At 34.5% G+C, this 17,193-nt stretch overlaps 1 protein-coding gene across 1 annotated transcript; it reads left to right on the top strand.

The window, feature by feature from the left end:
* The first annotated feature begins 908 nt into the window (after window positions 1-908).
* LOC145626454 (ultraviolet-B receptor UVR8-like) lies at window positions 909-12,990 on the top strand. The gene is made up of 15 exons (XM_081678889.1): window positions 909-1,362; window positions 1,580-1,656; window positions 4,708-4,786; window positions 5,604-5,663; window positions 6,306-6,407; window positions 6,506-6,599; window positions 7,425-7,467; window positions 7,553-7,598; window positions 7,687-7,733; window positions 7,843-7,945; window positions 9,174-9,228; window positions 9,352-9,418; window positions 9,923-9,959; window positions 10,226-10,305; window positions 12,482-12,990. The coding sequence occupies exons 1-15, from the start codon at window positions 1,092-1,094 to the stop codon at window positions 12,599-12,601; spliced, it is 1,281 nt and encodes a 426-aa protein (XP_081535015.1). The 5' UTR covers window positions 909-1,091; the 3' UTR covers window positions 12,602-12,990.
* Window positions 12,991-17,193: the final 4,203 nt, after the last annotated feature.

Here is a 17,193-nt window from a genome sequence, read left to right as displayed (position 1 = left end):
AAATAATACAGTAATAATTATTAATCTAAAACGTCATACTGACAGGACTCATACGAGTTAAGTTAAGAAAAATAAAGTACTAATTTGAATTACCTTCACAAAAGGATGATGTTTATTGTTCATTTGTTTGTGATGCCTACTCAATGTCAAGCCTATTGATTGATTGTAAAATTTTCATCAGATCATACACAATCCCACGTTAGAGTAAATGTCAAACGCGGGTCTGGGCCACACCCGCAAACCAAGAGAGAGAGTCCACTTCACAAGTCTAAGGAGGTTCCATTCCAAAACCATGTGGCAATAGGAGGAGTAGCCTCTTAGCCTTATAAAGTGTTTAACTCTCTCTTCTTCAACCAATGTGGGGCACTTACATGTGGTGACACTTGAGAGGTTTATTTTTCAACACTCCCCCTCACATGTAAGGTCCCTTTTAACTTTGCCTCATGTGATTTTTCGGGCTAGAGTGCTTCTATTAGTTACCTCCGTTTTTTTATTAGTTGACACATATTCCTTTTTAGGAAGTTTTATTTTAGTTGACATGTTTCTTTTTTTGGGTAAGTTTTATACATTGCTCTTTAAGTATACCCCATTTGGTTTATCATTCTCTCTTACTCTCTCTTCTCTCTTTAATATGTGTACTTAAATTGAACGTGTCAACTAAATAGAAACGGAAGAAGTATGTTATAAGCTGTAAAGTTTGACTACATACATTTTTTTTTTTTAAGTTTTGGGCAACCTAAAACTTAAGGCCCAAATTTGGGCTCAAAACCTTGGTCCGAAATAGGCCCAGTTGTAATACCAAGGCCCGACCCAACCCAACCCAAACCCATGATCAGATTTACTCGGTGCACAATACAGTTGTACGGACCTTCTATGAGGTTCGTTTGCAACATACACAGACGTTGCAGCTTCTAAAACCATCAATTCATTCATCTAACTTCTACATTTCTCTCTCTTCTTCCAATTCATCTTCATCTTCTTCTTCACAAATTCTTCAATTCAATCTCCATTGAATTCGACCTTCAAAATTCCACCATTAACACAATTTCTCCACTCTCTCTCCTCCATGAACAACAATTTTTCTTTTTACAATGTGGACTAGAGCAGTTTACTCCCAAATTTCTAAATTATCAATTCTCAACCCCAATTTAGGGTTAGGGTTAGGATTAGGGTTTTGTTCGAGATTGTATTCTACTGTTGAAAGAGGTAAGAGATTTGCTGCGGTTTGGGGAAACGGCGATTTTGGGAGATTAGGCCTTGGAAGTGTCGATTCTCAATGGAGGCCTGTAATTTGTCCTGCTTTCAATGGCGATAATCTTCGTTCTATTGCTTGTGGTGGTGCTCATACTCTTTTTCTAACAGGTTTTTACTTCAATTTATCTTGCTTTTGTTCTTCAATTATGATCATGGAGTTGGAATTGATGGTTTGATCAATTTGATTATGATGTTTTAAGCTCAATTTTGATTTATGTTTGGGTAATTTTATCATTTTTTGCAATGTTAGTGTGAATTTGTTCTTTTTTGTTATATTTGTGTGTGTAATATTGGGAGGAATTCAGTTTTAGTTGTCATATGACAGAATCTGGGCGTGTTTATGCCTCTGGACTCAATGATTTCGGACAGCTTGGGATTTCGGATGATAAGAATTACGCAATGGTACGATATCGAGTGCCATAGTCAGGCCAAGAAATAAGTGTAACATGTCCTTCATTGTCTTTTGTTATTTTTTGGACTTGGGTGCTATTTTTTGTTTGCCAACCTGATAATCATAGGTTTTTGACATTGTAGATTATAATCCTCAATGTGATTGGTATCACCGTCTTGAAATTAAGGTTTAGGAGCAGTCTCACTTAATCTTTTCCTGCTTAATAACCAAACTAACAAATTTCTCATATGAAGGCATTTTGAACATATTATTCTTTCATCAATATATGATAACTTTGTGTTTTATGTGTTCGAGGTTATTTTCCTTGTAATAAATGTATGTTGGGAAATTGGGAGGATAAATTTGGTAGCAATGGTCTAGTAAGTCATCTAAGTATTGGAGAAATTGGAAGTATTGGTTGTAGCAACAATTGTAATATTGGACTAGCGAATAGCCAAAGAAAGCGGTGACAGCAAGATAATGATAAGGGGATATCATGGTGAGGGATGTGGTTTCCCTTATATTGGAGGAAGTTGAATTGATGGCTGCAGTTTAATGGTGTTAGATTATGTTAATGTGACTACACCACTAACACGAGTACACAGCATCTTGTATTGAAGGTGCATTAAGTAGGTGATACCTTTGCGCAATTGACATGTGTCCTTGTCTTGGCTTCTCATTTTTCTATTGCGTGGCATGCTGATTGTTAGAAAACCTTTATTTCAATCATGGCATTTTCCCACTGAGGCTTGGATGTTGGATATAACATTTCTAAGACTCAGATCATCCTCAGGCTTGCGTAGGGTCACCTACCTTTCCAAGTGGTTTCCAAAGCATAAACTTTCTCCATGAGCTTCATAAAGAAGATTTTTTCTGTTATCTTCAATTTCCTTCGCATAAGCTCCTGCAGCTTTGAATTAGGAAGGTTTTAACTAAACTCAAGTTGGTATTGAGTCTGTGTAGTCAACTCCCAAAAGAAAGACAGATCCTTTCTTTCCATCTTAGTGCATAAAAATAACAACCAGATACAAAAAGAGATATTCAAAGGGTTGCCTTCTCAAGAAGCCCATGTAAATGAATACAATGGAAGATCAATACAATGAATATTAAGTGCAAGCCATACCTTTCTTTGTGTATAGATCTTTTGAGTGGGGACCACCTCTATGGTCTAACGAATGAGAAATAGATATTGGTTGAAAGTGACAAGTGGCAATAATTTTGTAGGAGTTTTTCTTGCCTATGATAATATCTGTATCCTTGAAGGTTTGGGAAAATGGGATGCTGTAAGTTTGGACAGATGCTTGGCATATGTCTGCCAAGATTTGAATTTAACCTTGATTTTGTAATTCTCGGAATCAGCTTGCTGTCAAACTTTGGACCATTATGCAAATTTAATTTTTGCTAAATCTTAATTCTTAATCCCCCTTAGAACTATATTATGTAAGAATCAATACAACTATCAAACATAGAACTAAGAATTCTGTATTTGTTGCCGTGAAAACTGCATGAATGACACGGCAATAAGAGTAGGATGGATGTTGCTGGTTGTCTGGTCCTGGTTCTTCAGCACCCTTCCTAAAAGGTGGTTGGAATCCTGAGTCGAGTTGCTCTGTTCCTGGTCATCTTTGAACCCTTTCTTTCCGGTAGCAGAGTTGATCTAGGAACTGTTCGGATGTTTAGCCTGTTTTAAGGTCTCTTGTAGTTTTGGTGGCTGTTACAGCTTAGCTGGTTGTAAGTTGTAACTCCTTATTCTTGGCAATGAAATTTAATTTACCAAAATAAAAATGGGTGGTGCTGCATTCCGTAGGTTTGAGTGACAAATGGGAAGGATATTAGGATTAGAATGTTAGATTACTAGCGTTATTAAAAAAATGTAAAGAAAGAGAACTTATTTTCCCCTTGTGGATTTGGCGATTGCTCTAAAACCCATCCTTTGGTGGATTTGCACATATGAGTTAGTTTTAGAGTTTTTTAAGTTTTCGCATTTTCTTGTTGCAGTGTACAGGAACTATAGACAAGGTCGACCATGGAGGCTGTGATACTAAAGAGGAATATTTGGGGTCATAGGTTTTTAATTTATTTAGTGATAAATCTTGTGAGAAGATCTTAAAAGCAGATCCCTTATGAGGCGCCTGTTTGTGAGCTAATGATTATGGCCAGTTGTTGAGAATGAAAATATATATTGAACTAATTGTTGTGAACCAAAGAAAATACTTACTTCCAAATATGTTCTACACTTCTACTTTTTTCCATCAGACATGGCCATGATTAAGGGCCTGTTCTCTTCAGATTGTTTTCAGTTCAGTTTAGTTCCAATAAGTTAAGTTCAGTTCTTAATTTCTTTCTCTCATAAAAATATTCAATTCAGTTTAGTTCAGCTCCAATAAGTTAAGCTCAGTTCAGTCAATCAAAAAAGGCCCTTATTTATGCTGAAGAATGAGAAAACATGATATGAGTCAATCAGTCAATCAACTTACCCCATGTTTCTGGAGAGGCTCCTGTTTAAGGTATGGTGGGTGTGGGGGGCAGATTTCTTAGTTTTGCTCCTGCTATATTAGAGAGTTCTCTTTTTTGGATCCATGATCTGATACATAAATATCTACTGTCCTAAAAACGTGAACCTTTTAGCTTCATAAGAAATTGGTCTTGAATGTCAGACGCAAAAGTTCTTATCCAAATCTTATTTGATCTGGTCTTGTCTTGGCGGCTAAAATGGACCTGAGTGAATACATTCATATCTGTTGTTGTTGGTTTCATCGTTTGACCTTTTCAAGGAGGAATTTCATTGAAGGAACATCTTATGTGCAGAGTTCCATCTTCTTGGTGTTTTTGTGACTCAAAACTCAGAGGTTATCACATTTGTATGTTAGCCACTAGGGACCACTAGCTTATTTTCTTCATTAGAACCGTATGTTTTAGCTTTTTCTCGATTCTTGTTTCTATGCCCTACTTGTCTCAGATTTGACCGTGTTGTGTAGAACTGTATAAGCTCACAGTTTGGCCTTTGGCTGTGGTTGAACTGCTAAAAAATTGCTGTTTGATATTTGATATTCGTTTTTCAGGAGCCGGTTGAAGTAGTTGGAATTGAGAAAGAGATTAAACATGTTTCTGCTGGCTACTGTCACTCATGTGCAATTACAGGTCAGGAGTTTGAAATCCTCACCCTTATATCTTTCTAATTAGTTGATTACTATTTCTTTGTATGCAATTTTGTTTAATATTGTTCATTAGATGGTGTAAACCTAATGTGATGTGGGATCTGTTCCCCCCCCCCCCCCCCCCCCCCCCCCCCCAAAAAAAAAAAAAACACAACAACAGCAACAACAAAACAATGTTAGCTGACCCCTACCCATTTTGGGACTAAGGCTTTGTTGAAGTTGTTGGAGTAAATATTACAGTATTCCACCATTTTTCCCCCTAGTGATGATGTAATACTGAAAACAGTGGAGAAGACTGAAGGAAGGACCAAAAAAAAAATATTTTGCCATTTTCAATTCTTTCTTTCACTGATATATCATAGGAATTTTATCTTGTGTAGAATATTGTAACTCCTCATCACTATATAGTTTCTTACTTGTATGTATGTTCTGAGACATCTTCATCAACATTAACCTAATGCCTCTGAGAAGCTTCCAGCTTGGCCAGATGAGTGGGGCTTCAAATGTTATTTGTAAGCAGATTTATCCTATGATAATTGGGAGGTTATCACTAACTGAACCGTCATCTAATTTATAGTGATGCAACAACCACTTGCTTCAGCTTCACACTTTAATTAGCCATTTTAGTATAGTCCATTGTAAACCAAAAATCTAAGAATTGTCTGCATTTTGGGAAGTCAATGTTCTGTATTTAAATATTCATTGTCTTTGCTATTTAAAGATTTCATACCTCCTATCTCTCAAGTTTCAGGGATTTCCATTGTTGTGTACTTTTTAAAACAATTTTCTCTAACTTACAGTTGATGGGGAGCTCTACATGTGGGGGAAGAACTCTAATGGACAGCTTGGACTTGGGAAGGGTAACTGCCACTTTCTTAATTCTTAGTTTCTTGCTATTTCATTTTTTTAAGTAGTTTCTTTTCGTTATAATGTAACAATTGTTCAGAATATTATGGGTTGTGTTTATAATAGTGTCCAGAGTTTGATGTGTCAGTCATTACTTAGTTGCTTGTAGTCACTCATTATTAGAATTCTGTCAGTTAGTCATATCTTCTTTGTTGCTTTTGTTTCATTCATATTTGATGCTTGCCAGACATTGCTTGCTGAAAGTAAGCATGTTTCCAGATTCTTGAAATTTAGTACAGCTTATATCTGCATTATGCATAGACTTTGAGTATATGTTATTTTTATACTCTATGATATTTATTGTTGCCTTTCCAACTCTAAATGTAGGAAAATTAGAGGTTTTTTTTTTTTTTTTTTTTTTTTTTTTGTGTGTGTGTGTGTTGTTTGTGAAACTTGTATATTTTTAACAGAGTCTTACCTAGTTACTTTTACACCAAAGCTCCTTTATTTCTTCGTGGAAAAAAAAAATCTTTATTTCTATCAAATTTAGTGTTTCATTACTGTTTTATACCAAGTTTGTGTATGAACGTGTTTCCTTGAATTTAGTAAGCTGTCTTAATTGAAAATTAACTAGTAACATGCCTTTTATCTTTCAGGAGCACTATCAGCAGTCTCAAGACCACTAAAAATTGGATACTTGACTGGGATCATCATCGAAATGGCTGCTTTAGGTTCAGAGCATTCTATAGCTGTTACTGGTATATTCTTTGTATTATTTTTATTACTTTACCTATATATATTATTCAAAGTACTTTTGTTTTACTTGCTAAACTTCTATATTCTATTGGGTCTAAAGATGAAGGTGCCACCTTGAGCTGGGGAATGGGAAGTTCTGGAAGACTTGGTCATGACCGCCAATCAGGCTTGTTCAATTTTCTAAGCAGCAGGAGGTATGTGTATATTATATTATTATTGCTGGACGTCTATTATCTGGGATGCATTGGTTATGTTTTAATGTCCCACACTCCCACTGCTTATTGGATCAGTCACAAGACTCACGACTATTAGTTAGGTGGGTCAAATTCGAAATTCTTAGTTCTTTCTTGGACAATATGTGTCTTACACATTTACACTAAATATGTGTTCATATGTCAACATGTACATTAACAGGAAATTCCATTTGCCTTTTAGTTATTCATATTGTGTTCTTTGTTGATAGTCATTCACTTTCAGGACCATCTGCATAACCCCTGCCCAAGAGTTCCCAAAACATCTGCATAACCTCTGCCCAAGAGTTCCTAAAATATTGTTTTCCCTGGTGGTTTTCATGTGCCCAAAGACCAATTTTATTTGTTGTGGGGTGACTCACCATATGATCCCTTGTTATTATAATTTTGTAACATGTCACTAGCGAATGTCACTTTAGCTGACAGCGTATCTAAGTTAAAAATTGATATTGTTACACTAGATCTCTGTTACTAGGGTCACTGTCTGCAGATTCTTTGTTAAAGTCCAAAGTTGTGTGGATGGTAGTATTCTTCTGTCCATCCCTCTTTGTTAATTTGATTGTGGAATTCCATTTACACAAATCAGAAATTATGGAAAATGATTAATTTAAAAGAAAACATGTTGATGCCTGGCTCCTCTGTATTAGTTCCAGTTCAATGATTAGAAAGAGGCAACAATTGCTAACACGTTGAACCTTAGGAGATCTTTTAAGTGCCAAGCTTTTTCATGTGATGTATGTATATTCATGTATGAATAAATTAATGCAGTGAATATACTCCAAGGCTTATCAAAAGACTTGAAGGGATCAAGGTACTTCATATTTTATTTGAATGGTTTTTAAATATTTAGGTCATCCGGAATTTAACATGTTAATGAGCTTATTACTTGTTTATAGGTCAAAACAGTTGCTGCTGGATTGCTGCACTCAGCTTGTATTGATGGTATTTGTGTTACAGATAACATTTTGGAGTTACCTTGCATTCATTAAGAAAATCAGATTAATGTCTTTTATTACCTTTGTTTTTGCAGAAAATGGCAATGTCTTTATTTTTGGTGAAAGAAGAATAAACAAGCTTGTGAGTTTTTAATGCTAATGCTTAAATGAATCAAAACTATTACGGAGTATAATTTCCTGGTTGCTTGATAGCGGTAGTTACCATCCCGTCTAATTCATTCAATTTGCAGAACTTTGGAAATTCGGACAATGTTACTGGGCCATCAATGATGTCGGAACTGCCAATTTCTGAAGAAGTTGCCTGTGGTGGTTATCATACCTGTGTTGTATCAAGTAAATTCTTTTAATCTTTTCTAAATTTTTGTAAATTTTGTTTCCCTTCCAAGAAGTTTATGGTATAGTATGAGAACTAGTTCATTAAGGCAAGGATGACTCAAAAAAGGCAGCTCCATTCAAACTCATGGCTTTTAATTGGATTTCATTTTGATGGCTTGTTAGTCAATTGTTGTTTTTCTTCATCATTAATAGTGGAAGAGGAATTATCTATGCCATTGGAAAACAAAGATTGAGCATTTATCATCAAAAGCCTCAAAGATCACTAAAACTGTGGTACCAATTTTATTGGACAGATATAACAGAAGTAGACAATGCATTTTGCTAATATATTGAAGTTTTTGCAGCACGCTACATGAATTATATAAAAGCATTGCTGCTAAGCAAACCAAGTCTAAGCTCAAGCAACTAAATAACTAAATAAGGGAAAGTGGGAAATTTGGCACACTAAATTAAGTATGCTAGACTTGCTAAACCTTCTAAGTTTTAGGAAACATAATATATACTATAAACCAGACCTTTGTGTTATGAATAAAAGAGTGTAATAGTCCACTATAAAACTAATGTTGAAGCATCTTGTTTTGTATGATAGCATAAGATAAACAATCTATGTCTCAAGTTGTAGTTAAGTATTTCCACTCTTCTATATGCTTATCATTTCAGTATACCCATATACAATCCTTTCTTTACCAAGCACCACTGAATAGTAGATCAACTAGTAAAAATCTACCTTTTGAGGTTTACTCATAGCTCCAAGTTACTCTTTGTCAACACTCCCTTTTGTTTTTTCTCACAATACCAGATTCATATAGAATAGAGCTTTACGTCTTCCGTTAAAACTTGTTTAGCATGTGTTTTTGATCTATTTGTTTGTTTGACATCATTTACTAAGATTTCTTAGTCGGTGGGAGTATTTTATATTCCAAGTGATTCTTTTGATCTAATGTTATCTAAGTAAACTTGTTTGGCATATGCTTATGAGTTATGACTTCTGTTTAGTTATGTCAATGACCTAGCATTTGGCTTTCTAGATTTTTGAGGATGTAAGAAGTAGTAACTTAAAATGTGTAGAAATAGACACATAGATTCCAACTGTGGTCTCTGGCAGCTCTTCCTACTCTCAAGGCCTCAACAATATCCTTTTGCTATATGATGCACATGAAATCTTACTTGGCCAGCTAGCCTTTTAAAATTATTCTTATTTTTATCGCTGTAAATTTTCTCACAGGGCATGGAGAATTGTATACATGGGGTTCAAATGAAAATGGCTGCCTTGGCATTGGGTATGTATCTGTTGGATTTCTGAAGTTGAAATGATCAAATAGTCTTTTTTGACCATGTGATAATGACATACTATAAAATATCATTTTGTATCAATTGTTCTTATCTTTTCTCTACTGACCTAGTTGTACGGACGTCATTCATTCCCCAGAAAGAGTTGAAGGTCCTTTTCTAAGGCAATCAGTGAGTAAGGTTTGTGCTATTCTTGGATTTTACTCCCTATATTCTGGTATATTTGCTATTTCAGCCATTTGCACAGGGATTAAGAGTTCATTTATCTGACTTAGTTTTCATCTGCTGTCAATATTAATCCTAAATATATGTTTTCAAACTTTTCTAACCCCTATTTTTTACTTGCTTCTCATCTGGAGGTGTTTGGAATGTTGGATTATTAATACTCCTAATTTTTTATGCACTTCAATGACGATTGTTGTCAAAGTTTATAGTCATTTTATTAACAACGACTGTAAATAATGTAACATCATTTTCCAACAAAAAAAAAAAACGCGTTTTTTTTTCACCATTGCGAACATGAATAATGAATTTGTGGTAGGTGCAATACCAAAGAGAACATGGTCATTCTCTTCTTCTTAACATAATTAAACAGTACCAATGCATCAAAACTATGATTCATGTGTCTTATAGATTTGCTATAGATATCTGTATATTCTTACTTTTAAATCTGCATCATGTCAGGTTTCTTGTGGGTGGAAGCACACAGCTGCTATTTCAGGTGGGTGGTTGTCTTTGCAGAACATTTTGGTGTTGCTGATACTTGATAGTGTTATTTTCTTCTAAGCATTATCTCTATTCTCTATCACACCTGAGGGCTGAGATATATACATTATTATTCAACTGATGCGTTGATGCCTATACTATTTATCACGTTTAAGAATTTCATCAAGCTTTTGTCCGGCAATATACTTCGTATTTATTTTACATTGTTAACTGTGATTGTTTTGACTTTTTTGCTGATTTACTTTGCCTGATATTTGGCAGATGGCTATGTTTTCACATGGGGTTGGGGAGGTTCTCATGGAACATTTTCTGTGGATGGTCATTCTTCCGGTGGACAATTGGTTTGTTACTCTCTCTTGTACACCCTTTAGTTATTCCTGTTTGGCTCCACATGAACTATGTCTTAGACCCTTAGTACAGACGATCCATTCTGGATGTATAACATTAAAATGTTCTGGACTTTCTAGCTTATTGTGGAATGCGTGCATCCTTTATTTAGCTTGTTAGTTGGATTACACTTGTATATGTAGTTATATCCAAAGAATCAGTTGTTGGATTACACGTTTACTCTGTGTATGAAGTGTTGTTATATATAAGGAGCCAAGGAGGGTCAGTGTGTGTGAGTAGCAATGTAAGGGAGGATCCATTGAGAATTTAAAATGTGAATGATTAAAGGTTAAATCATTTTTGATGTACAAAGTATAAATACATATTATCTTTCAACTATAGGTTCGTTGTTTCTAAGATTTAAGCTCGTCAGTTTTTAAGGTACATTGTTTGCAAGCCTGAGGTTCATATTGCTTATACATAATATGTCTTCAATGCAAAACAATTATTAAATAAAAATAGTTAATTTGTATTTCAGAATTGAAATTTAGAACATACTTGTATGAGATAATAACCATTGAGCTTGAGAGTGGGATGAACTCCCAGGGGGTGGGGTGAATCTTAAAGGATCTCCAAGTGTTAGAACATGGATAGGGAAACAGGCATGCAGCCCTTCCCCTACTTGGTTTTCATAGTGTTGACAGTAGTAGTCATAGTCACTAATTAGTCAAGGAAAATTGGTGAAAATTTAAGTAAAAAAGTGATAATGTTAGAAGTATATGAGGACTAAAGGAAATTTATGCCTGCTATAATGATGGCATGGCGTGATTTTAAAACAGTCGTTATGTAACAACATTTCATGGATTATGAAAAGTGGGAAATCCTATCATAATTTGCCTACCCATGGGAACAACCTTGTTTTAGTTCCTTTACTGTTGGACACGTAAGGCTGTGTGGCACAACCTTGTTTTTTCCCCACATAATTGTAGGAAGCTTTAGGCTCTTTAGGTCTTTTGGGATGCTGCAAGGTTTCTCAATATAAATATTTGGGGACTTTCTACCATTTTTTTTTATAGTATCTGCAGACATGACATAGGGCCGTTGCAGGTAGAGCTTATCTCGTTTAATCTCATCACATGCATCTTGTAATTATTGGGAAATTCCAGGAAGACTTTATCTATTTTTAGTATCTTAGTGGTGTGATAAATGTGAAGCCATGATTAGTTGGTTTGCCACATTATGGTCTAACATTCATAATAATTAGGGATATCTTTTCAACAGTGTTTGGGATGGGTCTCTTGCCGCCAAAGTGTGGCCATCAATCAAACTGTGGAATCTTTCGTTTTGAAAAAGTTTCTGCTAGTAGCCCAAAGGGTTGAGTTAGTAGGCTTTGATGTTCCCATGTGGTTCTTATATCCTCAACCTTTAAGTCTTTAGAATTAGATGACTACTACAATTGCCAGCTTACTCTCAAAGGTTGCTTTTGTGACAGATAGAGATCCCTTTTTTCTTGGGACTTCCTATATTGTAGTATGGTTGCTCTTTTTGTCGGGGATAATTCCCTTGTTTGTTGTCATCTATTATTGCTTTGTATATTTGTCCAATTGCTAGACTTGATTATCAATTGAGACTTTGATTTGATTTTTCAAATTTCATGGTTTTGTATACATTTGTGATTTTGTGAAGAGGTGTAATTTAGGTCTCATGGAGTCATGGACATGACATATGCTTGTTAAGAGGGATCATTTTAGGCATAGTGTAAGATGTAAGATGATAGTGAGTTGAGTTTCTAGTGGTGGTGTAGGACTAAGAGACTTTGTTATCTTCGGACAATATCGTATATGTTTTGCACTCTGGTATATGGAATGGATCTTGGTAGTTTTCTTTGCACAGCTTAAATAGGTGCCAGATTTGGCCAAAAAATCCCGATCTGCTTAGGACATGTAGGCTCTTTATATACCTTGTGTTTGTTAGTTATAAAATTGGCAACATGGCAAGTACACCTGTTACTTCTACCAAGTTGTTATTCTAGATGTTTGTTTAGAAATCTTGTGGAAGCTTCCTGTAAACCAGTTGCACCTGAATAACCTCAAAAATTTCAGATTAGAAGATGATTTATACAATTCTCATTATTTTGTTTCAATCTTCTAGTTTGCTGTTGTTACATTCAATAATTTTTGCTGAATACAGGGTCATGGGACTGATGTTGACTACATCAAGCCAACTGTCATTGATGTTGGAAGCAATGTGAAGGCAGTAGAAGTATCTTGTGGATTCAATCACACTGGTGCCATATATGAATACATATAAGTTCCAGAAGGAGGCACTCGTATTCTGGACAAGTTACTCGCAGATCTTCTATGATCTTGACTAGGTACACCGTGCAGTCATAGTGTAGTTAATTATTTTGTTTACATCTCTGTGTTTATACCTGTTGTATAACCATTAATCCATTATGTTACGAATAACAAACCAGCCCAACAATATAACTCATCTTCTGAGAGGAATTTTGTTATTTCCATTGAGCCATATTGGTTGGTGGTAAAGGTACCTGTACTACATATCGTGTATAGTAATTGTAAAATGGAACCACAATAAGATTCATCACTGGCTGAGTACAGAATGAACTTGATCAGTTTTGTTTCCAATATGTGTAACATTTATTCTATATAAAAGAAGTTAAAGATAATTCGACAAAACATGTTGAGGTCCATTACTCTTAGTTTGTTTGTGTATTTGTTTAAATGGTTGTCTTTATGTTTACAATATGTGCTGAAAGTATATGATGAGGCGGTAGTTGTGGTCATATTTTCATGAGTTTTAGGAGTCACAAAGGGCAGTGATGTCACGGCAGATGTTTTTCTGTAAACAATTGAATTGATGATTATTTTATGGATTTTTTTCTCTTAAACCAAAGGCATTTTACTGATTATTGAACCACAAAGTCCTGGAATTTTTTGATTAAATCAATATTTTGTAGTTCATCTATTTGATTAACAAAATAAATTTTGTTGGTTAGTGAATGTCCCATTTAAATGTCTTGTAATACTTAGTTTTATGTGAATAATTCTTTGGGGTTTTGTTATAAGTTGTTGCGTATTGTCTGATGAGGTAATATTCTCTTTTAGGGCAGGGTAACACTATTTATAATTGACTTAAAGCCAATAATGAGTCATATTTTAGTGGGGTATAAACTTGGACGACATAATCTTAGATATCACGTGATTAGAGGTTCTTCCTAAGTTAGTCACCTCTTGGAATCTACATATTCGCAAATTTGGATTATTGGACTTAATGTGTACCACAAAAGTCCACAACTTAATAGTTTGATTATGATTTAACCTAACTGGGGCTGAATTTCTTCTTAATTAATTGTTACTAAATTAGAGGTCCACATTGGGACCGTACCCTAATGACATTCAAGCTTGTTAACAGAAAGAACTATGCACGTTTTATATATTCATTTACATGATTGATTCCTCACTTTTCGAGAAAGGACTAAACATCCTTTAGTTTTCGAAGAATATTAGCACGTCTCTAAATTTGCCGAAAACTATGTTTAAACAGAGGTGTCAAATTGGATGATTGGATCAGGTTCGATTGGATTTAGTCGAGTCGGGTATAATTCAGATTTGAATGCTAAATCATCATGTCATGCATATTACATTCTAATTGAGTCACTTTTGGGTTGATTCGAATGAATTTTTGGCACCTCAACATTTAAAAGCCCATTAGAGTAGAGATACATGTCTAGTGTTCTAGTTTTCTATGCTAAAGGTAGTACTCTATCTAATATTCCATTGCAAAAGGAATCATATGTTTTTTGCATTGTTAACTTGAATATAGCCAAGATTATACACCAAACATATAGAAATAAAAATAAATTTTTTTTTAAAAAATGAAAATGGTACGTACTTGTAAATGTATTATTATAGTAGTAAAATAATATAGAGAGAGTAGATGAAAGAATTTTGACAAGTCCATGGTGATTGCTCCTGTCACTGAGATACATGGCACAGCAATTCAGTTGTGCAGTGTGGCGGATGGATAGACACACTTGTTATACAAATTGGACCTTGATATATCATATTCACATCAATTCTTTTCTGTGGGTCTTGACTTTTATATTATTATGGACCCACTTTTTATTATATTTGTTTTTGGCTCTGTTACACTAATGTTAGAATTTATGGTGACTTGTGACATTACAATTTCTATGTTGGCCATTTAGATCTTATGCTATGGTGAGATTCATAGAAATAGAAGATGTATAAATTTAGTATGATGATCTTTATGGTTCATAGAGTAGAAATTTGATATAAAATAAATAAATAAATTGGTTTTAAGCAATGCATATGCATCTATCCTTTTCTTTGGGTCTTATTTACCATTGAATTGGATGGGGATATGTCATTCATCAATTTTGAGAATTTCTTTTTGGTATAGAACATTTTTTGAAATTTCAAATGAATCATAGCTATAGGATAGTAGGTTTAGAAAATTAGTTGCCCATGTGCTTAGCTACCAAACTTTATTAATGTTGGCTACTTTAATTTTTTCTCGAATTGGGTGGTTATGTCTTACGAAGTATACAATTATAGAATTTGCTGTTTTTAGAGCCGAGTTATACCTAATCTGATTGATAGGGATTTTGCCTATGACGAAAATCAAGGGTTTAATCCCTACTTACAACAATTCTTGGAGTGAAAATTCCTTTACCCTTACTCTAATCCCCGATAACTTGATCGGCTAATTTACCTAATCCCTTTATTTTTTAAAGACACATAAGACATGCAAATATACCTTAACCCTAAGTTAAATTCTGAAGTTGTTACTAGTAGAATAATTTATTCTGACCCCCCTCATTTTATGGTAGCAAAATCAATAATTGAAGTTAAAAACTTTATGAGATAATGATGATTAGTGTAAGTCAATAGAAACAACGCAATTCCAGCTGACTACCATAAGCTTTATAGCCCTATAACTCTAACCTCCTCCCCTACAAACAGGGTAACTCTGTTTCTCATCACATCTATCATTAACTCATTATTGCATTCTTATGGTCCCCATCTTTTAGACTTCATGCCTTTGCTACCTCACCCAATTATATACTTCCACGTCATCTCATCTACAGTCTTCTTTTTGTTGGGCCGGGCCGGCCCGTGGCTGTTTAATGGTGATATATTGTGGTGTACTGGTGTGGTCTCCATCTCCAATTCTCCATTTTATGTTTGAGTGATCATTGAGCTTAAGTAAGAAATTCAGATCAAATGTATTAGTCTTAAACATTGTTTTGTGAATCGGTGATATCAAATGTATTAGGGTCTATTCAGCTTATTTTCATTTCAGTTCAATTCAACTCCAATAACTTCAATTCATTTCAGTTCAGCTCAGCTCAGTTCAGTCAATCAAAACAGACCCTTAGTCTTAAACAATTCGATATCTTCCCGGTATTATTATAGTTCTTTTTCTATAATAAGTGAACTCGTAATAACTTTGTTTTACGCAACCCATATTTTATGAGTGATGCTACACATACAATGGTTGTATGCCACGTCAAAAGGGAGTAAAAAAATAAAAGGGAAAAATAGAGGAAAAAAGGCGGGTCCTAAAATATAAACCAATTAAATGCTGCCAACAATGGTTGACAACCATTGTATGTGTGTATATAATTTCAAAATATAGTGTTTGTATTAGTACATGTATAAAGACGCAAAATTTTATTTCATGCGAAGTATAAATGAATTACGAGTATGGCATGACAACTACTCCATAAAACTTATTTTTCACGATCTTCTGTTAATCTTTACTCCATATGTGTTAATTCCCACAAAAAAGTTAAAAGTTGAACAAGATTCTACTGGTAGTAAAATTCATAGCTAGTGCATGCTGTAAATTCCAGACAATGCATAAATACAGTCAAAGAAACGTTAATTCTTTGAGTTTGACCTTAAAATGGTAAATGAAACATCCTCTAGATGACCAAAAAGGTGTCATTATTCTACTAATCTATTTGGGTGTACTTTTATGGTGTCCAAAAGTTACCAAAAAGCGGATCAATTTTATAACCTTCACTATTTACCATTGGAAGTTGGGTTATTTGTGTGGCTGACCACAATTTACTTCCCTCATTTATTGACCTTTCTTTATCTCTTTTTACAGGGGATATCCCTCCTCCAATGACCGTACTAATTTGACTTTGCATGAACATTAGGAGAATTTGAAATGTGATTATTCTTTAATCTTCCTATGTTTTCAAACTTTTCAAGTGATTCGGGTAGTGAATGACTTGAAATGTGGATGCGATTAGAGTTTTGCTATACTCAATACTCCGTACTAACACTCCACTTTGAAAGGAAGGGTAGATAAGATTTGAATAAGGTCAATTCGTTGTAAGGCAATGACAAATTCAATACTTGTTGTACAAAATAAAACTTCTTCCTTTGCAGCTAAATCCATTAAGTTCATGTTTGTCTTTTTTTGGTCGATTGAGAATCCTAAGAGCAAGTTTAGCCCCAAGTCTTAAGACTTGGGGTGACATCATCATTTTGAGTCTTAAGATTTGTACTTAAGACTTTTCCCATTTTTCTTCAAAAATCTCAAGCAAGTCTCAAGTTGATTCTTGAAATTTCAGGACTCAACTTAAGACTTGAGATTGGGACCCACTTCATTTTTATTTTTATTATCCTTTTTTTTTTACACTTTTCTACATATAATATGTCAAATATTTAAGTCTTAGGGCTAAAGTGATAAATTTGTGTAAATCTTAGTGAGTCTTAACAAGAATTTGATGACATCATTTTCAATGGGGACCACCAAAAATGATGTCACATCCAAGTCTTAAGACTTGGGGCTAAACTTGCTCTAAGCTCTATGAGCAATCGGTAATAAGTCCTTGTAAT

The sequence above is a fragment of the Chenopodium album genome, chromosome 4 (assembly GCF_948465745.1).
Source record: "Chenopodium album chromosome 4, dcCheAlbu1.1, whole genome shotgun sequence".
Taxonomy (NCBI): domain Eukaryota; kingdom Viridiplantae; phylum Streptophyta; class Magnoliopsida; order Caryophyllales; family Amaranthaceae; genus Chenopodium; species Chenopodium album.
The sequence above is the reverse complement of the archived record's forward strand: the minus strand, read 5'-3'. Positions and strand labels throughout refer to the sequence as shown.

Coding starts and splice junctions, on each gene's coding strand:
- LOC145626454 (XM_081678889.1), top strand. CDS start 1,092: ATGTGGACTAGAGCAGTTTACTCCCAAATTTCTAAATTATCAATTCTC. Junction 1,363..1,579: donor TCATACTCTTTTTCTAACAG/GTTTTTACTTCA, acceptor GTCATATGACAG/AATCTGGGCGTGTTTATGCC. Junction 9,419..9,922: donor TAAGGCAATCAGTGAGTAAG/GTTTGTGCTATT, acceptor GCATCATGTCAG/GTTTCTTGTGGGTGGAAGCA.